This window comes from Antennarius striatus, chromosome 21 (assembly GCF_040054535.1).
Source record: "Antennarius striatus isolate MH-2024 chromosome 21, ASM4005453v1, whole genome shotgun sequence".
Classification (NCBI taxonomy): domain Eukaryota; kingdom Metazoa; phylum Chordata; class Actinopteri; order Lophiiformes; family Antennariidae; genus Antennarius; species Antennarius striatus.
Window position 1 is genome coordinate 6,084,386 of NC_090796.1, and position 22,538 is coordinate 6,106,923.

At 42.1% G+C, this 22,538-nt stretch overlaps 1 protein-coding gene across 1 annotated transcript; it reads left to right on the forward strand.

The window, feature by feature from the left end:
- Positions 1 to 4,036: 4,036 nt before the first annotated feature.
- ubald1a (UBA-like domain containing 1a) lies at positions 4,037 to 17,987 on the forward strand. The gene is made up of 3 exons (XM_068305947.1): positions 4,037 to 4,297; positions 4,884 to 4,943; positions 15,706 to 17,987. The coding sequence occupies exons 1-3, from the start codon at positions 4,190 to 4,192 to the stop codon at positions 16,027 to 16,029; spliced, it is 492 nt and encodes a 163-aa protein (XP_068162048.1). The 5' UTR covers positions 4,037 to 4,189; the 3' UTR covers positions 16,030 to 17,987.
- Positions 17,988 to 22,538: the final 4,551 nt, after the last annotated feature.

Consider the following 22,538-nt stretch of genomic DNA (forward strand, 5'->3'; position numbering starts at 1 on the left):
AATCCTTGAGTTCTAATCTGTTTGATTTAGGATATTTTAAAACTCATGGTAATAACGGGTCAGTTGTGTGATATGTAAAATTAGTAAAGAAAATGTGCAAAAAAGATGTTTTCAAATCAAATGATTGAGTAATACACATATTAACTAGACCAAATTTCATCTACAACTGTAGTCCAACTTGTGCCATGTTTAAGATGTAACCTATATGATATACTTGGACTAATAATGTGTTTATTGTTTCCACGACCTCCACATTCCCATCTCCGACCAGACATTACGAATTCCCTGCGTCGACCACCAGCCATCACCACCACCACCACCACCACCACTCCCTGGATTATCCTGCTGCTTCCCCAGACACATGTCCTTCAATCAAGATCTGCTTGAAGACTCTAAACACCAAAGGCTTGACGATAATCAAACATCCCCAGCTGCAATATAGTTGTGTTCGTGTCTTTCTCCTGTCTCTCTTGATCTATAACAGAGACAAGAGACAGACTATCTTTCATGCATTGGAACCTTTAGGTATTCACAAAATACTAATGCAGACACGATACTGGGCCAGAACTGGGATCTCCAGTATTTGTATTCTCTATACTGAGATTCTGCAGCTATTTCATCAAGCTTTTCAAATATACATGTGGCCCCATATAGCTGTGGGGCTCATCATCAAATTTGAGAATGTTTGAAGAAAATCAGTAAAGTAACAGGATTCGCAACCAAACTGCTTGTATGCATATATGGAAGCATGCACCAACTTTCGATCAGGCAGCGACAAGTGGATTCATCCTGAAGCGGTTGGTTAATTCTGAGCATGTGTTCGTGACAGAGGCGATGCGATACACGAGGAAACCCTGACACCTAGTGGACGATTGGTTCATTACAGCTACACTAGACGGCCAAAGGACAAGTCAAATAACCGATATACTGGCACAACAAGTGCTTATTCGATTACACTGGGGTAAACAAATCAGACTGAAGACCAAATTATAATATTAAAACCTACTGTATGTGTACGAGGCATGTACCATGTATACCACCAGTGTTCCAGAGCCATGTTCTATGGAACCCTGGAGTATATAATATTTGCAGATGGATTAAACATGGTACTTGATTAATATTTTATCCTGTATATTAAAGAATTACTGCTAGAATTGGTTTTATATGATCATGGCAACACTGATGAGCACAGATGGCACAGTGTATGGAAACAGTGAATGTGGAATATAAAGGAACAGAGATAGAGCTAGTCTGACTTTAATTTGGATTCCTTGGCGTCTGAATTTCTGAGATTCTTCATAATATCAAATAATCCTTTTCTACCGTATTCCTCATAATTATTTTCTAACCTCTGACTGAAGAAGGAATGCAACTTACCACAGAACAACAGACATCCTTTGTTACAGCTTTATGCCATTTATACCCTCCGGTAATTATAACAATTTCATTTGCATTGTCCTTGAGACATGAGTGCACCAGGCATTTGATTAAAAATACATGGGTTTATGACCTTATAATCACAGTCACGTGGTCTTCAATGGCTGCTGCCTTCTACACAATGCTAACACAGTAAAACTGAACCACTCCTGGCCCCTTTCCAGCTGGAATGGAGGGAGACAGCCCAACTGAAGCAACTTTACAAGAGCTGTGACCCACATGCATTAATGATATCTAGTGCTCAGAATGCCTGAGGATATTTCATACAGTATGCAGATCTCTCTTCCTCCCCAAACAGATTTTGTCAACAAATCTGCTGAGGTTGAAGAGTGGGACTACAGAGAATGGCGAGGGCTGGCAGTCAGAGTGCTGAGGATGGATGAGTGGATGCAGCGCTTGAAGAACGCGGAAATGTCAGGCCAGCTGTTACATCCCTTCAAGCAGGCTTGATTTTGAAAATGTCTCAAGATTTGTTCAGGTTCTTGACAAAGGGCTTGCTGGTGAGACAGGCAAATGTTTGGACAGCTGTTCGTATTGTTGCCAGGCTTTCCCACAGCAGGAACTAAGCACACATGCAATATGCCCTGGTTTGGAGGTTTGCTAAGGACTGTCAATGTAGTATAAATTGTACAAACTATGTTAATGTGTTATACCGCTCATGTATTTCTTAAAATCAAAGTCGATTGTTTTCGATCCTAAATTTTGACAGTCTCCCAATTCCTTTGGCTTCAAAATGATTATGCTAGTGTTTCCAATTCAAATATGAAGCTCCCACCTGCAGTCTAAAGTTCTTTAAAAACAGAGCAGCGAAGGAGTTTTCTAAATTTTAAAGTCACAAATGGAAAAAAGATTCCAATTTGTTAAGAAAAAAAATACTGGCATAAACCCCTCGACAGGTGTAAAAGGGAAAATTTCAACAATTTTATTGATCAGGCAAAAACACTAGTGAGCAAAATAAAAAAACAGGAAACAACTGAGCAGAATGGAAGATCCACACAGAGAGACTAGGATCCCGGCACAACCTTTACATAATCAACAGGATCCGTATGCATTACTTCAATTAGAGCTGGGCCAGCTGTTTTTCAATCGACAGAAATATTAATTAAACCTTTTTTTTTTTGTGTGCCTACACTTTTGTATTTTTTTCAAAATTTGAAATTATCCTGTGGTTTCATTTGGGTAGAGACAATTCTGACAAATGAAGTTTGTTTTTATGGAGATGGAATCATTAAAAATCTCATTAAAAATTCCCCTGAAGGGAAAACCCAAAAGAAAAAGAAGGGAATCATTAAAAATGTCATATACTGTATGATGATCTCTGTGTCTTGTAGTTTATTCAGCCTTTAAAACACAAGGAATACAAGCACCGATAAATGAAACAAAAAGATTTGCAAGTCACAAAAGCATTGCAAATTATTAAGGAGAATATGCACATTAACGGTAACAGTAGAATATAAACATATATACATAAATAGACATACATACATATATATAGAAGTTTTTGTTTTCTTTAAAAACGTTTTGCTATTACAGTGCAATGTTTACTGCAGAAATTGATTTTCAGGCGCATCCATTTCTTCTGCCAGCAGGTGTCAGTGTTGTCCCTCTTTTCTCCATTCTTTCACACAGCTGCTGCAAACATGTCAATGATGAAAGAATGTTTACAGTTTATAGTTACCCACAATCCTCAGCGCTACGTGTTGATGTCAGAGGGTTTGTTTTACACACAGTCTGCAATAAAACTGCTGCTTTAGTAGCTTCCTGACCCTAATACATTCATATCAACTCAAGTAGTGGAATTTTTTTCGACAGGCTTCCATTCAATGTCATAAATGGCGCATTCACTCAATGGCTGATTAATTAAAGTACATTTTTGGCCTTATTGCGTTGTTATTATCGTGGTTATGACCATCTGGATGAGACGTGCCATTGTTTCTTATTTGAACCTTGTTCCACACCCTCTGACGCCGTACATTTTATAGTGTAGGCTCCTTGAACAAGCCAAAATTTCCCTGGATGAAACCCATTTTGTGTAAAAGCACAGATGTGAGAATGGACAAAGGCGGTGATGTGATAAACACAGATAAGATATTCTACATGAGAACCGGAGCGCAGATACAACGTTTCTCCACACGCACCCATGACTGTCGGCTGTCCCTGACTTAACTCCGAGCGATGTAATTGGCGATGGTGTGTTTGTTTACCATATTTGGCAAGATAGTGACACAGAGCGCCTGGGAATTGGACGAAAGGGGCCGTCATTCACAAAAGTCTGCCTTCTGGAGCAGTACAAACAATGCAGGTGCTGATGGGACTTGTAGTCCAAAACAAATCCTTTTTTTGCGGTAAACTGAATGTAGCTTTGCCTCCTCGTCTTGATTTCAGTGACACATTTGTAATACAATTCAAATTACACTTACTCCGGTTAATAATTTTCATTTAAGATGAATGTAAGTAAATTAAGTCAGCCGTGTAAGACAGTTAAATACAGGCCGTCGTGAGACCCTCCACTTCCGGCCTATAAATCCCAGCATCGGTGCTCTGATCTGATTGGCTGCCTCGATCTGTCCATCACGCGACGATTCTTCCAGCAGCGCTTCTACAGTAAATATTTGTGTTTGCTCAACCGGCTGTAATGGTGGACGACTGAGGCGGACAAACGGAATACAACTAGAGTGAAGAAAGACAGGGAAACGGTCGAAAGTCTGTTTTAGAGCCAGTCGCCGCGAGTAGGACACGGGCTACGTCGAAAATGGATGAACTTAAACATCAAGTCATGATTAACCAGTTCGTCCTGACGGCGGGTTGTGCGGCAGACCAGGCGAAGCAGCTTTTGCAGGCGGCACATTGGCAGTTCGAGGTAAAGAAAGACCCGGGCGAGGAGGCTTTAGTCCGGGGGTTGGTGTTAGCTACACGGCTAATGTTTATGTCTGAACGCCCGCTCGTCTGGACCGGAGCTCGGCGCTGTGGACACTTTTTTTTTAGGCTGAAGAAACGCCAAACAAAGCGTTAGTGTTTCCCATCGGTAGCATTCAGACAGCCATTAGTTTGAACACTTTAAAAACAAAAGTTTTTCTGTATTTAAACTGCATGTATTCGAGTGATTGTGGAATATACACATTAATACAGCGGAGAGAAGCGTACATCTAGCATATCCAATTAGACTTTACTCTAGATTAAATACTATAATCCCACACATGACAGCAGTACAGACCAGCGAGGGTCTTACGCAATAAAGATGACTGTCGTGTTGTTACTGGAGACCCGTTCAGTCTGAGCTGAGAGCTCCAGCTCGGACACACAGATCTCCTTGTGTGCTTTTAGTCTCTCCAAAGTCAAACTGAGAGGTGTTAGGATCAAGTCGTTACCCCCATTGCTTTTTCCTGTACCTCTGATGTAACAATGAGTCCCATATGTCATTCATTTCCTGTTTGTTTTCACTGCAGACTGCCCTCAGTGCCTTTTTTCAAGAAACAAATATTCCATATGGCCATCATCATCAAATGGTGAGTTCATGGAGGAGAACACTGCTCATCATTTGTACCGTTTATTGTTCTTTTATGTTGATCCTACAACCCTGATTCCACACCAGGATGTGATTAAGACTGCTGCGTCGTTCTGGGTGGGATTTGAGCTGATAAATAGCTCTTATAGGCCAGGAGGGATGATGTGGGACTAACAATAACAAAGCACATGTCGGCCATGTTGTGAGCTTCCAGAAATAAACACAGAGGCAGGCATGCAGCCGCAGCTTCACTGGGGGAGGGAGGGACTGCGTACGCATTGGAGGAGTGAGAGAAAGAGATGGATGTGGATGCATGAAATTCCTGATTATTCATTTGATCAGTAGAGGTGTGTAATAACAGGAAATGGCCTCCGTCTTCTGGGTAAGCCAGAAGAAAGTCTTTCCAGGAAGAGGACAACTACCTCTCACAAATAAACCCTTGTGAGGTTTCATTTGCCTCACATAATTTGGCTGTCTTTTTAAAAAAATTAAATTCCCATTGGGTTGCTGTTTGTCCTGACACAACACATTGTGGAAATAGGAGGAGAGTAAATGGGAAGGCGGTAGGAGGCTGTGTACAGTTAAACGGGGGTTGAACATTATGAAACACTCAGTGTTTGGGCTTTTAGGAACAAGCCACTTGAACAGGACACGTCTGTGCAGCGACATGAATGGAAGCATCTAGCAGCAGCTGTCACTTGAAGCCTACACGAATGTGTGATATCCTGATGGAACTAGAGATCATTTTAAAGCTTAATTTCTGTTTGTGCGTCTTGAAACTGTCGAAAATCTTAGCATTATGTTTCTCAAAGAAAGACACACAGCTTTGAATGAAAGAGGGTTGTTTTAAAAAAAAATCCATTGTGTGTGTTTTTATGGCTGCAAGAGCAGTGCGGCATTACAAGTCTGCACTGAAATACTTCACACATAGCTGAATCACAGTATCACTGTACAAAGGAAAGCCAGACGTCCTATACCGGCTGCTCAGTGTGAAAGAGGATCTCAGTCGTCTCTTTAGCCCTTGAAATATCTTTAATTTAGAGAGTAAACAGTCTGCCAAGAGCTGTTCTGTCTGTCAGGCAGGACCGAGCCCGTTGGCTGCAGACTCTGGACGGTGAAAGTCACCACACAGAGCACTTACGTGTGTTTGTGGTGTTCTGACACAAATGCTCTTGCATAATCACTATTTCACATTCCCAATTGCGCATAACAGCAGCGTATCCATGTGTCTGCAGGCGTTCACGTACCGTATCCATGTGTGTGTACATGAGAAGCGCTATAGTAGGGCAGGGTGCCCAACGTTCCTGCAGTTTATCAGAACGCCGTTTTCATTGGAATACAAGTCCAGTCAGTTCACCTAAGCTCCCTGTGTTTGTCTCTTCCCATTTTTAAAAGTGAACACAGACATGTATTATTGCTGCACATGCTGTTGCATCAATGTTTTGTGTTGCAAGACGATTTGAATTCATCCTTCACATTGCCATTTTTTTATTTTTACCCTGACGGTTAGCAGGTATACAGTTCTTGTCGTGTAAATGAAAGAGATTGTGGGTAAATTGTTCAGGGAGCTGCTTCCTGCTATTATTTTTGAGGCCTCTTAACAACTCTGTGCATGATGTTCCAAATCGTTCTTCTTGCATCTAAATTTAGCATCATAGAGCAAAACTGTCTCGGGTACAAAAGCACTGCTGTTTAACAAATACACGTGTATTTTTAAACACGCTTGTCTGATGAGGAGTTTTAGCTGTCAACTAGTGAGGTATGGCAGATGTGATTTTGTTCACAAGTGTTTTGCTATTGTGATATTTGTATATCTTATGCCAAAGGTTTATACACTGTATCAAATCATAAATAGTGAGGTGAGTTAGACTGCTCCTCTGCACAGTCTTGAATGATGGAGGATTAAGCTTAAGCTTCTGTCATTATATCCTTTTACTATAAATCCCAGACCCAGAGGATCTTAGAAAAAATGCTGTGCAAGCAAACATTTAAGTCTGTTTGTTGTTGTTGTGTGTCGGTTTGTGTAAAGTCTATCAATGCAGTCACACGGCGGATGTCGGCCAGATTCTCCACTGGTGTGTGTGTAGTTGAATTAAATTTAAGGCTTAAATCTATGTCTCATCATGTAAGCTTTATCCAGCCCCTCCCAGTCCACACCCAGTGTTCTCCACACACACCCTGCCTTTACAAACACAACATTCCTGCAGGATGCAGCGCTCACACCGATCCAAAACGAATGCTTTTATAGCACAGGGGGTCAGAAGAACTACCAACACAGCCCCCAGTTTACATCTGTAGTTTATTCTCACTCCTCACACCTCCCTCCCTTAACAGTTGTGTCTTTTTTTCCCTTTGCAAATTCTAAGAATGTAGAATTTAATTGGCCGTTTGTGTTTTGTTCTTTTAATCATTTTCATTTCTGACAATTATCTATCAGTGTGTTTGCTAACACTTAAAATGTGTGTTGTCACAGTTGTGTCAATGTTGCTTATGGTTATGTGATGGTTATCCTTCTTGTAAATATTACACACATATTCTCATTCTCCCACTTTCTTTGTATAGTAACTTATCAAGACAGTTTCATTTCTCATTTATAGACTGAGCTAATTCAGAATAATGCTCTTCCTTGTGTATGTTTTCACCTAAAAGCAGAAAGAAAAAAAATCCCCGTCATCCGCAGGAAAAAGGCTTTCAAAGACTTTCCTTGAAAAATGATGTTTCTTGTACACTTAACAACTTTTGGAAGCAGTGCATCAATATGATCCGTGTGTGTTGCTCACATTGTGTTTATGTATTTGTAAAGGAAAAGTAGAATCACAGTATTATCAGAGTTTCCATGACAAACACCCACAAGAAATTGAATGAATGAATCCTCATGTGACCACATAGGAGGAAGTAGCTCAGCAGGATGAGCCTGCTGCTGTCTGGGAACATGTGACCCCGTCATGTGACTAAGCGAGGAAATAAACGAACTTAGCCACAAAGCCTGCCTCACATGTGTGTCATTTATGTTGTAGTCATGGCTTTTAAATGAATGCTTCTCCTGTGAGGCATGCAGAGTCTTTACTAGGTCAGCCTAAAATTACATTCCACATTCTCCTTTGTCTTGTATTTACAGAGTGATCTATCTCTGATATGCTTTTATATTAATTTTTTAAGCTTCCGTTTGTTTTTTTTAGAAGAAATACTCAATTTTATGTGAATCTGACTTTCTCCATTCTTTTTTAATTAAATGAGTGGATTAGGTAAATATAAGCTGTGAGTAATCTCCAGCAGTTTCCTTCTGCTGCTGAACAACCCCAGCCTCGTCTTTGTGCTGCAACCATGAGTCATGAACACACAGGTACTTGGTTTCAGTTAACTTTTTATTTTGGTGTAATTCTTGTTCATTATAAGAATCAGGCACAAGGCAAATGAAGAAAGGCTTTTAGGGTAGGCGATGTTCAGCGCCAACGGATCGGTTATGGTGAAGCACAGTGGTACTGGACAGCACAGAACTATGATAAAGTGGGCGTGAGGTTGTTTAACGACTGTTTCCTGGCAGTATAAACACCCAGTAGGAGGAAAGAGGAGGTGTGTGTGTGTGTGTGTGTGTGTGTGTGTGTGTGTCTCTGTGTGTGTCTCTGTGTGTGTCTCTGTGTGTGTGGTGTTTCTGGTAACTACTAAAATTTGGTTTTGGTGTGTGGGTGTGGCTTAAAAAAAGGATTTTTTAACTTTTCTCATCCATGTTAAATCCCATGTTGCTGAGTTTTGAAGTGTGTGGTTCACCCATGCAGAAGAGCAAAAGTATAATTACCTCCATAAATCACAACGTGACAACACGGACTGCTGTCTGCTGCTATTTCCTTCTCTGTCTCAGCCTCCATCCAATTGCCTTCACGCTGCTAGAGAATGAATTCCATCTGTAGTTTTATAACAAACGCTGATTTATTCTGGAATAGCAGAGAGGAATCCTGGGAAACAATCGAGGGAGGGTGTTTGGCTGGTATTGAAGGAGAATGAGGCTGGTAATACGTCAGTGCCAGGTATTTTGGTTGTAGACACAATAACACAGAGGTGTTTTGTGTCTCTGCCACAGAAAACACAAGGTGTTCTCTGTCCAGCTGCAGATTCTTTAATGCAGAATGAGCTGAAACATTGAATGTATGTTTTCAGTCCATGTGTTCCAAAAGAGAAAAAATGTTTGTTGTGGTTAAATCCTGAGTGCTGTTGCTTTTTTTCTTTTAACAAAAGAACCAAAAGCTCTTTTGAAAACCGACAGGAAGGAATGATGGGAGTTTATATACATGCCTCAGGCTTCTCATGTACATTTTATCTATTGGTGTCACAAGGAATTGAAAATATACAAGAACACAACGTGTACAAATTAGGATACAACATCAGGATACGTATCTGTCTTGTTTTAAAAGCCAGATCTTTAGAGGTAATAAATACATGATTTATACAGAGGTGTCATAAGATTACTTCCTTTAACAGATTTCACAATCGTCAGATAGGATTATTCATAGTCCGGTTCTGAATTCAAGTTAAAATCAATTCATCTGCTGTTATAAAAGGCTTGATTTCTTCTCTTTAACACTGCGAATGACCACGTGTGTCCTAGTGATGCACGAATATGTTTGCTTTGTTCACGTGTCACAAAAGAAAGAACACAATGTCTGGGGTGGCAACGCTCGCAGCTTAGAGACGGTTGGTTTCAGTCGACCCGTCCACAGGTTAGTTACCGGTAGCCTAGTCTGCGCTATAATCAACTGTGGGTGTGTGTCTGTGAAGGCGTGCCGCTCGTCAACCTTCAGAGTTCATCGTGTGTGTGTGTGTTCATTGTGATGAATGAACATTTAAGTGGGGCTGAGTGTTGTGCTGCTATGCTAAGCTAGCAGCCACATCTGAAGGGGCTCTGCCTGTGCTGCGCGTGTTCCAGCATGTCAGCCTGCATGTTTCCAGGAGTACAACTTCCCAGAACCCTAACCACAGACACACACACACAGAGACACATACACTTATCAATGAGGAAACACAAGGAGCACATGGGACCCTTGTCTGGCGCATAAAGGAAGTTTTGTTTTGAGTTCCCCTGCCTGTTTTTTCAGGTTCGCTGCTGAGCTGCAGCCAGACTGATTAGAGGACGTCTCTGTGCCAGTCCTCTGTTAGCTCATCCACCATTACTATTCCTGTTCTGTCATCCTCCTTAGCCTCATCTGTCCATTTCCTGCTTTACTGGTTGACATTCATGACCTGTGACACATCACCCGTTACTGGTGGACCCTCTTCTCTCTCTCTTCATTATGTCCTTCAGTTCCCATGTTCCATCTATACTTGGTACTGTTTACTTAGATGACACCAAAGGATCTCAAGCAATTTATAGAGCCCCCTTGTAAAATCACACATGCCGTGCTGCGGAATATAACAGACTGTGAGTGTTAGGATTCAGATGATTAAAGGCTTGGTTCAATCAGAATTACTTAATTTATCTCTAAGACAACTGATCTGATAACAGAGTTTATTAATTGTTGAATTTCCTGGAACAACCATTTTTCTTTGTCATCTGGCTTTAATATAAAAACCTCTGTTTTATGAAGGGTTTGAAATTTTGATTTGTTTTTAAATATAATTTTGCTCAGTGCTACAGAATTAGTGGCTGAAGCTGATATATGGACTGTGAGATGAACGGATAAACTTCAGTCTCTCTGCTTTTCTTCATCTGTCTGTTATGGTTCATTGACATAATACGCATGAAAACACAACACAGACTGGCTAATGTTCAACCGGGTGCCTCATGACCACACACCAGTCACTGTCTCCCCCCCCCCTGTGTGTGTAATATTAACTCACACATATGGGTGAGGGGTCATGGCTGAGGAGGCAAGGGTAGAGCCACTTGAAGTATTCAGCAGCACCTGTCGGCCTCCTTTATTTAGTTTTGGAATAAACACCTAAACAGGTGTCGTCCGGCCACTCCCATCACACTCCTGATGTGAAGTTGTGTGACGGGACAGTAAAACCAGACGCAGTGGGTCACGTGTGAACAAATGTCAGCTTGATGAGGATGAGGATGAGGGTGATGCTTTACTGTCTTCTAGTGTTGCATGGCTCACCTATTCAATTATTAAACATCCAGGATCAGAACCACCAACAGTTAATGCAGCCGTTTGCTTTCTCTTTTTTATCCTTTATTCTCACATTTGGCTGCCTGTGGGTTTAATGCCTCCGTTTGTTCAGTTTACTCCGTCTTTCTCTTAACTTTAATTAGCCTCACCTCACCATTGAGCCCGCCTCAGCTCATCGGTCAGAAGAGGTCTCATCATTCCAGAGTGACAGCAGCGAGTCTCCAGATATTTTCCATATATCTGTTTTATTGAGGTTTTCATGTCCAGATATTAAGTAAATAAGAACTGGTTGTCACGTGTTACTCTGCTTGTTAATCAGCCGTTGTTCACTGCGAGGTTACATGTTTTGGGAAGTATTTTTTCAAAATATCCATTTCCTGTTACTTAACAAAACACGTTGGATTGGTTCTGCTCCCTTTGGAAGTCATTTGATATTTTAAGGAGGTGTTTCATTTCATCTGGTGGTCAAGTCTGTCCTCTGTTGATGTTTATCGCTATGGACTTGGTCAACATGCTACCCTGCTGCTGTCGCCACGACGACTGAGATCTGCATCGTCAGTATTATCAGGTTTGAACTGCATTGTTTTCACACCCCCAAAAAACACCAAACAAAAGGAGCAGAGGTTTCAGATGGCAAATAAACGCCTCCAGATTGGCTCGGCGTGAGTGAACAGAGGACTAGTCTGGGCCTTGATCCTGGTGGAACTGAACCTCCCTCCCACACACACTCAAAAAGGTACAGCCAACATTGGTGTGTCCTGTCCGTGAGCCTTCATGTACAGCGTTACACCTCTGGTCGTCCATTAATAGATGTTTCCTGTGTGCTGGAGTTACAGGATAACAATGGTTTAACAGATTATAGTCGTACATTTTGCTTTCTCATTGTGCCCAAAATTACGAGGTTAACTCTTTCAGCCATATAGTGTGTCCTGTCACCGTGTAACCAAGGAGAGGAATGTGTTGTAGTAAAACACAAGGAGCTGCGATACCAAGAATCCCATAGGTTTGTTCTCTGACATGTAATATCTGATCACAAACCCACAGGGTTCAGCAAAACACCAAGTAATGACTTGAGTGCATGTCTGGTGATTCACCATCATGCTGTTTTAGCAGTTTTTCATCATGAACTAATTTATAAAATGTGTAAATATTTAGTCACAAGGATGAGCTTATTTCGGCTTACATGATATTAATCATCAATATCCAGATGTGTAATTTGACCATTAGATGTAAAATTTGGGAGACTTCTTAAAGCAAGTTCACAGAAACAGTCTCTACTGAAGCAGCAGGATCTTGCTGCTTCATTATCTAAGTTCTAATTCAGTCGTTAAATAATAAGGCTGTGGATGGAGATGTCAAACTGGATGCTTCTGAGACTCACATCTCACAGATCTCAGCACAGTTTGCTGTGAGTGCTGACATTCAGTGTGTGAAGAGACACAACAAACCAGTTTTCAGTGACGTGATGAGGTGGATCTGTGCAACATCTTCAGTCTGTTTGTTCTGTTGCTTGTCACAAATGAAAACAAAGGCTGTATTATCTTTAGGAACCGGGCAGAAATATTCTCATTGAAATGAATCGAGGTGAAATTAAATCAGGTTGTCACGAGATCTGAGTGAACTAGATGGAAGGCTCCTCTGGTGAAACACACCGGTGATACGTCGGAGGCACCTGACACACCTTAAGAACATAACTCCGTTTGTACACACACACACGCCTACACACATGTGTGTTTGTGTGGGCGAATGGAGGAGCGTCGTGGGTTTTTTGTGTGTGTTGAGGAGGGGTGGTCGTTGCCTGAGAGAAGTATTTTCTTCAAGCCATGGATGGGGGCCGCTGTCGACCCAGGAGGGCCGCGGTCGGCCCAGAAGGTCTGTGCTGCTTCCTCCTAACAACAGTTCCCATGGCGAACTCTGTTGGCTCTGTTTTGAACACAAACTCACAGTTGTAGTCGTGCAGGTCGTACACCTGCTGGCTGTCGGAAGGAACAACATGTCAGTGACTCTGAAGGGAGTCGTGTGGGGCGACCCTGACGCTAAAACAGCCTTCAGATGGACGCTTGTTTGGGTTAACGGGGTCGACTTTCTCATGTGTCAACTCCAGGGTGTTTTTAGAGGAGACACAATTGAATGTCACCGTAACCTCACCAGACCTCTCATGTTGTCATCTGACACCCAACCCCCCCGTCAGTCAGCATTAACCAGTAAAATACTGGTTAATGCTCAATACTCATATTACAGAACTGTTCCAACCTACATGTGTGTGTGTGAGTGTGTGTAGATGTGTTTCTCAGGTGAACATTAACCCCGTGTCTCATCAGTTGTCACAGAGCTGAGTAGATTGGAGTGTCTGTTGCATGTGGAGGTGGCTGTCGCAGTATTTTCTGTCCTTGTGTCGGTGTGGTGAGAGTTAATCTCCTACCAGGCTGCTCGGCACACACACACACACACACACACACACACACACACACACACCAAAGGGAAACACACTAACTTGCTTCTACTGTACGCTACACAAGAGCTCTGCTCTAATCCCTCTCTACCCAACCATCGTACGTTCAGCAGTGCTCTGTCTGGAGGTTATGCTGTGTGTTTTAAACGTGTGTTATGTAGTGGAACCAACGGGTCAGTGAATGCAGCACACGCTGACAGACGCATCGAGGCTTTATCAGTGACAAAGAGACTGATAAGCAGTGAGACAGCGGTGCAGATAGAGACGGCTGCTTCTGTGTCTTTGGACCAGATCCTCTTCCCCGTGGGTCGATAACGTCTGTGCCTCCCACAATGAATTCCTGCAATAACAGACACACACTTTCATAACACTCGAGTGTGAGCTGGACAGTTGTTAGCTGCTAACATGTTTGTTTTTTTTAAGCCTTACTGTGATTTACAAAGATGACTGCGGGTATGTCTGAATTTATAGAGGAAATCTGGTGGAAATGTCTGAATGGAAAACCTGACATCAGCATATTTTTTCCATTTTCTGGTCAGTAAGACTTTCAAGCAGGAATCTTCGTAGCTTTCTCTGTGTGGGTAAAAACACCCAAACCATTATGAGTTTTACCAAATCTCGGAGAACAGGAAGGACCACAGAGGTTACTTCAGCATTCCAGGGTGTCTCTTTACGGCAGGAAACAGCCTCTGAGACATGAGCCAGTGTTTCCTGCCACACACACACTCACCTTTCATAACAGCATGCCACTGTGAGAGCCTGGCACTCGCCCCACCCGGCCCCATAGACGCCACATCCAAAGGGGCCAACCTGCTAGCTTCAGCACTTTTAGGGGGCAAAGTGGTCCGATTACACCCCGTCACAATCTGATGATGGAGCCAAGAGAGATCAGAAACTAGGGGTCAGCCGGGGTCCTGGTTTTTTTTTGTTTTGTTTTTTTGAGGATGTTAACATTCTTTATCCACTATTCATCATGTGAGTGCAGCTGCTGGCCCCTATGGTTGATTCATGGCGTCATCACTTCCAGAAAATTACCCCCCCTTAAACAAAACAGCTGAACATTTGACCTGTAGAGAATGTTGAGTAGAAGAGACGGTTAAGATGACGAAAGTTTAAGGCGTGATCACAGGAAATGAAATTAGTCTAACTTGACTGTACGCTCACATTCTGTCCATGCGGTTGTACTGAATCTTGTATGATGCTAATTCTAGGAGTCCCAATGTGTTTTCCTCAATTAATGAGGACTTACTTAGGCTTAATTTGCCTGTTACCTTTTATTTTTAACGCCTCCTTGTTCTGACGGCTCCACTTCTGCTTCCCTGTGGAATACAGCAGGTTGCTGTTATTTTCCTGATCATAAATGGACGGGGTCGAAGGAGGAAGTTGGCTCTGAAGCCGCGTTATTGAGGATGATGAAGGCTTACTATTTGTGGATGTCCAAACATATTGTTCTCAGGACGAGGTGTCTGCTAGGTGGCAGGTTCAGTGTTGTTTTTGGCACATGTGGAAACGAGTGTTTTGACTTGCGCTTTGAAAGGTCTCCTGGCAGCAGAACAAAACCAGAGGTGGCACAAAGGAGGTCAGAGCTCAGGGGGACGTATGAAGGCCAGAGATGAGGGTGATAAAGTTTGTTTAGTTTGCTTAATTTAGACTGGAATGTACGGTATAACTCTTGAAACAGGAAGTGAAGAATGTGTAACGTCTTCATGAGTGGATCGAGTGCCTGGGATTCCCCCAACCCCCCCGTAGTCCTGCAGAACTGTTATCTGCTGCTGATAACAGCACTCTGAAGTGGATTCTTCTGTACTAGAAAACCACTTGTTGGTGTGAAAATAGGATGAAGTTATCATTCCTCTGTAATAAAAGTCAAAAGCACTTTCTCCACTGGTGATCTCAGTCAATTAAATGCAATTCTGTGGGACTTTATTTTTAGTTTTCTTCTCATTTAATTTCCTTGTGCAGTTGATTCAACCTAATGTCTCTTAGTTATTGCCGTTATTGATTAACCAGCTCCATAAGTTCAGTACGAAAAAAATCATATTTTCTACTTTCTATAAGAGACTATAATTTAAATTTATGGTTTCTAAATTCTGGGAAGTCTAAAAAAAATTGTTTTCTATTAATATATTTTTTGTATTTTTATGTTTCTGTTGCTTCTTAATCTGGAGGCATATCAATATTCCTCTGTCTCTCCTCTTCCTCAGATGTGCACCCCGGCCAACACACCAGCGACGCCCCCCAACTTCCCGGACGCGTTGACCATGTTCTCCAGGCTGAAGGCATCTGAGAGCTTCAATAGCGGCGGTGGTGCCAGTCCCATGGCCGCCTCCATGGCCACCTCACCACCACCCCCCCAGGTCGGCGGCTGGGGGGTGTCACCAAACGTACCTAATGTGCCGCAACCTCCACAGGGACTCTGGACTCAGGGGCAGCCCCCCACGCAGCCCTGCCCCGCCTGGCCCATCGGCGTGAACCCCCACGCCGGGGCCGAGCAGAAAGCTAGTGTAGCAATGGAGGCTGAGAGATGAAGGGCAGCACAGGACTGAAAAGCCCCCCACCTTCCACCCCAGGGAGGGGAATCTGGGAGGGTGGGAGTTGATAATGGGTAGAAATGGGGTTTTGGTCTTTTTTGTCCCAAAAAGGATTAAAGGATGTGTAAGAAGATGGAAACTACGCAAACCAAGGAAAACTCAAAAACATGGACAATTTAAGAGGAGAAAACCAATGCAAATATCAATAGAAAAAAAAAGATACGCACACATAGTAATAAGAGAGCAACTAAAATCTTTGTTAGTTTTTCCTAAGTAAATGCATAGATAAGAGAAAAATCATCAAAATAAATAAATCTTATTTAAATTTTTTTTTAAAAATTGTCACGTCCAAGGATTCTATGTGATGTTCTGTGACGTTCAAGGCAGCGAACTTAATTTTCAATTTTTCATTTAGTTCTTTGTTTTTTTTTCATCCATTTTTTCTGCCGGTGTTTTTTTTTTCCCCACTGGCGTTTCTACGACCGTCTGCTGCATGAGGAGCGACTGGACATGCAGTGTTTTGAGATCGACTCAAAAACCAACACGCACTTAAAGTGTGGGTGTGTACGCATGTGAGTGGGTAGTCAGTTTGTAATCAAAAACACACACTCACGCGTGCACACGCACGCACACACACACAAACATATGTGTGGGTATGTGTATATATATATTTTTTCTCTCTCACACACACGGACATTAGAGTTTAGAGGAAACACCTCCACACCATCATCCCCTCGCCGAAGGCGGGACTTTTCTTACCTCACCTGGTGGTCACCTGACTTGTTTCAGCCAATCAGGGATTCTTAAACCAACCTTGCCACCGCCAGAGGACTTGTTTTTAAAGGTTTTTTCTTAAAAGCAGCAGCCGCTCAGGTTGATGCTGACTGATCCTCGCTGCGATGGCTTCTCCTGACAGTTTAACCTGGACTCAGACCACAGCTGTCCACTCTATATGTTTTTTGTGGGGTTTTTTGGCGATTTGGGTTATGACAAGAAAAAAAAAGAGAAATCACGATTTAATACATAAGCGTTTATAAATGCAAATTGTTCTGTTTTTTTGTCGAAAGGTTCAGGGAGGTAGCTTTGAAAACGGGAGGGACTTCATGCTGATCTTTTGGATCAAACGCAGCTAAAATGGATACAAGTGTAAAAAAGTAAAATATACAAAAAAACACGACTACTCCATCTTTGTAAACAGAAAAGCCACTTTGCATGATGTGCTCATAAGGTGTAACATCTTTTGTAGCAAACATACATGAGGTTCCAACATGTTTCTGGGAGGGGTCGGGAGCTGTAGACGAGAGTAGTGGGGGGGTGGGTTTCAGTCCCACAGCTAGTAGAAATCTAGCGATGCCTCAGTCCTGACGTTGAAGAAGCAGAGGGACAAAATGGGGGCGTCCCCCCCACAGGGTAGTGGGGACACTAAAGAGGACTTTCAGTCACAAAATCCTCAGATACTGTACTGCAGAGGTTTTTTGTTTTTGTTTTTTTACAAAATTTAGGTCTCAAGATTCTCAGAGTTCAGGGATGACCCTGATCAACCGCAATATTTTAAATGCAGGGTTTGTCCCTTTTTAAGTTTTGTCCTTTAAGGATCATTATTTTTGTCCTCAATTGATAAAAGAAATGAGAGTAAGAAGAGATATTTTGGATAGCTGAAGGTCTTTTTAAAAAAATATGAATAGATAATTTGGGAAACTCATGAATGTACTGATGAATAAAAGAAGCAACATTCTTTTCTTTTTTTTAGACTGTTTGAGTTCATCCTTTTCCATGCTTCATACTTTATTTGTTGAAATCAGAGCGTTACCGGGTGGGCCTGTTCCTAAATGGTTTCTCATGTATGTTTCCCCACTTGTATGACTGTATGAGACCATTCCCACAATATTTGTGGACTACCTGATAATTAACTTATCATTTTTGTGAACCTAAATAAATATTGTATGTCAACCTAAGCAGCACTGCCTTTTTGAGACTTTTCTGTGTGTGATAGAGACACATCAGGACCGGCTTTCCCAGCCCGGCGGATTTAATACTGTCACCTTTCTTTGTTTCTGCTTCTCCGTCTCAGAAATGTCCGTTTTGAAAAAAAGAAGGGTGATGAAAACCAAAAGAGAGGGAAAATCTTTCTGCGGCCGATCTCTGTCTGTGCCTTCTTCCTCAGATGTAAACACAAACACCAGCTGTCCACATGTTGCACATAAACACCCACGCCACACACGCTGTCCGTTTGGCGTCGCTGGTAGAGGTTACAGAGTTCTTCATCTCCTCGGCTCACCTCGCCGCGCCCTGTTCCGCTGGAAATAAAAGAGATTGCCTCTGCTGATTCCGCGTGCCGTCTTGTGAGCTGTTGCAAGTCTCTTGGCGAGCTCGGGTGAATGTTGACACCTTGGCATCTGCTGCCCCTGCACACCTGAGAATGTGGCAACAGGAATAGCAATAAACTAGTTTGTCTGACAGATATAAAGCATGACATTAACGCATCCAACGAGTTCCTGAGGTCATTGAAACTTTCTGGCGTTTCTCCCATTTTTATTCCTGATCTCACCGCATAGAATGCTTTGAAAATGATCCGAGTAGGTTTACATGTATAACACACGTCTGTACTGCTAGTTTGGTTATTGTTTCACTACGTTTACACTTTTATTTACAACATACTGCTTTGCTAAACAACCCATTAACCATCATACTGTAGTTGCAAAGCTTTTCCAGGAAGAGCTCTCACATGAATTATCTGACAGGCTGCAGCTCTATCAGATGTCAAGAGAATGAAAGTATTTGTTGACAATACATGTTCACAGTATGTGGTGCTTTTTTTAGATGATGTGGAGCGATACTGCTTTGTTCAGTTTATCTATCCTTTGTAAGAAAAAAAAAAAAACCAGGACACTGCTTTCTGGGTCACTGAATGGTGTGAACACAACAGTCACAGATGGCACACTGGCATCGGTACACCTGTCTTGCTTCATGTGTAAATATTACTATCTTAGTCATCCACTGCAGAGCACTCGGTGTTCCACAGAGGTGAATTATGTTGACCTTAATTTCTTTATGAGCTTCATTTTCATTTCAAGCCTCTGCCGGTCATTGATTTTCATCTTCTAAATCAGGTGTTATCAAATCAGATTTGTGTTCTACAGCACAAATATTCCATTAGAATACAGGAGATCGGCTTTCACTTACAGGATCCAGATGGAGCTTTTATCCTGAATTTATTGATTTGATTTTGAAGTGGTGCTCATCATGTTAGATGGTTGGTCATGACAAGCAATTCAACCACAAAGAGAAGTGAAGATAAAAAGGTCTCCATCTAATGCCACAAACGTCACAGTTTGGTTTCACCAAACAGCATCCAAAGCTTCTACGTCTTATCTAGATGGTTCTGCTGCAGTGGTGAACCTTCTGACGTTCAGGTCCACAGCTGTGATGTAAATGAGGTTTCAACAGTGGGACTGTTAAAGTAAATCAATGAACACTGGGCCGGTGTTTGAACAACATCTGATTTCTAAAAACATGCTGTAGAGATGGTTTTGATATTGGTTTGACTTATGTTGAGACCACAGCGGTCAACAAAAACAATGAATGTGGAAAATAAGAAAAAATCTGTTGTACTTTCTTTGAACTCTTCTTGTTAGATTTGAGCAATGAAAATAACTTATAAATAGTATATTTTGATCATGAATAAATGCACAATAATAATGAATATTAATGCGTAAAGTCAGTTCTGCCTGTAGCTTGAAAAGGGACAAAGAAAACCATATAAAATGTGTATTAGGTTCCATTGGACTAAACAGTCAAGTAAAAGGAGAGCTACTACTGACACTTTCAGTAGAAAACCGGTGAGGTATGTAGGCAGGTGGAGGACAGGGGACACTGAGGTCTGTGGGGGGGTGGGGGGGCACAACGGATGGAGTGTCATTGGGTGCGTTTGTAACCCAGCACCTCAGCGTCCCGGTTGTCTACAGGTGGAGGCTCCATCTGAACCACTGAAGCTGCATAACATACAGGAAGTAGGAGAAAGGTGGCCACACACACACACACACACACACACACACACACACACACGCACACATGCAAACAGACATCGGGTGGTGAGAGACAGACTGAACGTGAGACTAAGGGCAACGAAACGAAAAGAAGTAGAAAAATATGATCGGCTGAAATTCATCAACAGCTGTTTAAAAATTTACCAGAAAATAAAGACATAAAATAAATAAGAAACACTGAATCCAATCCAATCCAGTCTTTATTTGTTGAGCACTTCACAACAGTCACAGTCGACCAAAGTACTGTACAGATGAATAAATTAAAAAACAACAACATTATAGATAAAAGACAAAATGGCTCAAATATTGTAGGTAAAATAAATTAATTAAAAACATAAAACATGGATAAAAGCAAAAGCCATACAATCAGAGCAATAAAAATAAGATAAAATCCAGTGTCTATCTAGATGCTAAAAGCCGAGGAGAAGAGGTAGGTCTTCACAAGAGATTTAAAAACAGACAGAGAAGAGGCCTGCCTGATTTGTTGAGGCAGATTATTCCATAATGTAGGAGCCACAACAGCAAAGGCACCATCCTTTCTGACCTTCTGTTTGGTCTTGGGCACACTCATGAGCAGCTGGTCAGCCTACCTGAGAGAGCGAGCAGGTACGTAAGGGAGTAGAAGCTCAGAGAGGTAGGGTGGAGCAAGAGCATTCAGGGATTTAATAGTAAATTAAAGAATTTTAAAATGGATTCTAAAATGTATGGGCAGCCAGTGGAGTGAGGCTTACGGGTTTACGGGTGCTGGTCAAAAGACGTGCAGCAGCACTGAATGACATAATGATGCATCATTTCCGACCAGAAACGCTTAAAGAGTAGAAATGACTCGGAAAATGAGCAGCTGTGTGTCCTGATGATGCTCCATCCATCACTCGGTCCGTCTCAAGCTGTGGGTTCCTGGAGTCTGTCTGAAACTAATAGAAGACGCTGTCAACAAAAGAAGTCACCTCTAAATAGTTCCATCTGGTTGCTAATTTCATTTATTATAAGAAGTCATTGTACATGAGAAAGCACAACAACTAACACAAAATCACAAACATGAGAGACAGCTACAGCCTGTTAAGTTATTCTAGCATTAAACATCTAATTCTGATTTTAAGTAAATAAAGCTGCATATTGGTGTGAAATGATCAATAAAACGCTGATAGTGTTGGACGCTTTGGCTCATTTTAACTGCTGTTTTTAAAAAGATCTAATTTTATTCTGATGACTGTTTCTTTTGTTGTAACGTGAACAACATCTACATGTAGGATGGGATGATTCTTAACAATGGAAGTTGGGTGATGTGTGACATATTTTTGAGACATTCTCGCTCTGAAAGCACAATTCTTAGAGAAACACCCACAATGCCAACGGATCTCACGCGACCACTGCTTCACTAAACCCAACTAAAACGCATGAGCATCGTGGAAGAATGAATAAATGTCACAGATGGGGCGACATGACTGTCATCCTGCCTCCAGCGCGCCGGAGGCCGTTCTGGAGGTCTGGAACAATCAGTGATGGGCTGTGACCAGCGACAGCCTGGAGGGAGACATCATGAATGTCCTCCACAGGCTGACAGTCGGAGGTGTGCCGGTCCATAGGGAGGAGGATTACTGCTCCAAGGAACACTGTCGACACACTAATCACTTATTGTGTAAAATGTTGTATCATACAGTTGTATTACCTGAGAACTTGTTAGTGCTCATGTTTAGGGTGTCGTTATTGTTACTGATTAAACTGTGTAATCATTATCACCTTGTTGTTTTCACCCGACACGTCTAGTCCAGATGAATGCGAAGCATTTTTAAGCTGCTTTCAGGGCGTCTCTCGGGGAATACTGCCACTTTTTGTGTTTTATTTTATCAATGCTGTATGTTTTCTTTACAGTCAGCTGTGATGACACACAATCATTCACCCTGGATACACCACGCTGTTTGATTATACCAATCATCTGTGTCCCAAAAAACACAGCAATAATTCACTCATTTGAAGAAATGAAACAATTCAAGTACAGAAGATCACCAATGTGTGTGTGTGTGTGTGTATGTGTGTGTGTGTGTGTGTGTGTGTGTGTGTGTGTGTGTGTGTGTGTGTGTGTGTGTGTGTGTGTGTGTGTGTGTGTGTGTGTGTGTGTGTGTGTGCATGACCGCAGTGAACCTGGGACAATGGCAGCATGCCATTTCAGCCAAGATCCTGAGTTGGGTACAAAGCCGACATTATCTCCTCTCTCACTGTTGTATCAGTGCAGCCTGGCTGGACCCATTAGTGCTGGAGCGAGCAGCCAGCCACACACACACGCACGCATGCACGCACACACACACACACACACACACACACACACGCACACACACACACACACACACACACACACAAGCACTGAAACAATACTTTAAACTTAGACTGGTCTGGAATTAGGGGAAGTTGTGTGTATATGTGAATGTGTGTGAACATAAGGAGACCTCTGTCCACTTGGGG

What these genes read in the sequence shown, in the direction of transcription:
- ubald1a (XM_068305947.1), top strand. Translation starts at nt 4,190, where the DNA reads ATGGATGAACTTAAACATCAAGTCATGATTAACCAGTTCGTCCTGACG. An exon ending in CGGCACATTGGCAGTTCGAG is followed by an intron (nt 4,298 to 4,883) that starts GTAAAGAAAGAC and finishes TTTTCACTGCAG; the next exon opens with ACTGCCCTCAGTGCCTTTTT. An exon ending in ATGGCCATCATCATCAAATG is followed by an intron (nt 4,944 to 15,705) that starts GTGAGTTCATGG and finishes CCTCTTCCTCAG; the next exon opens with ATGTGCACCCCGGCCAACAC.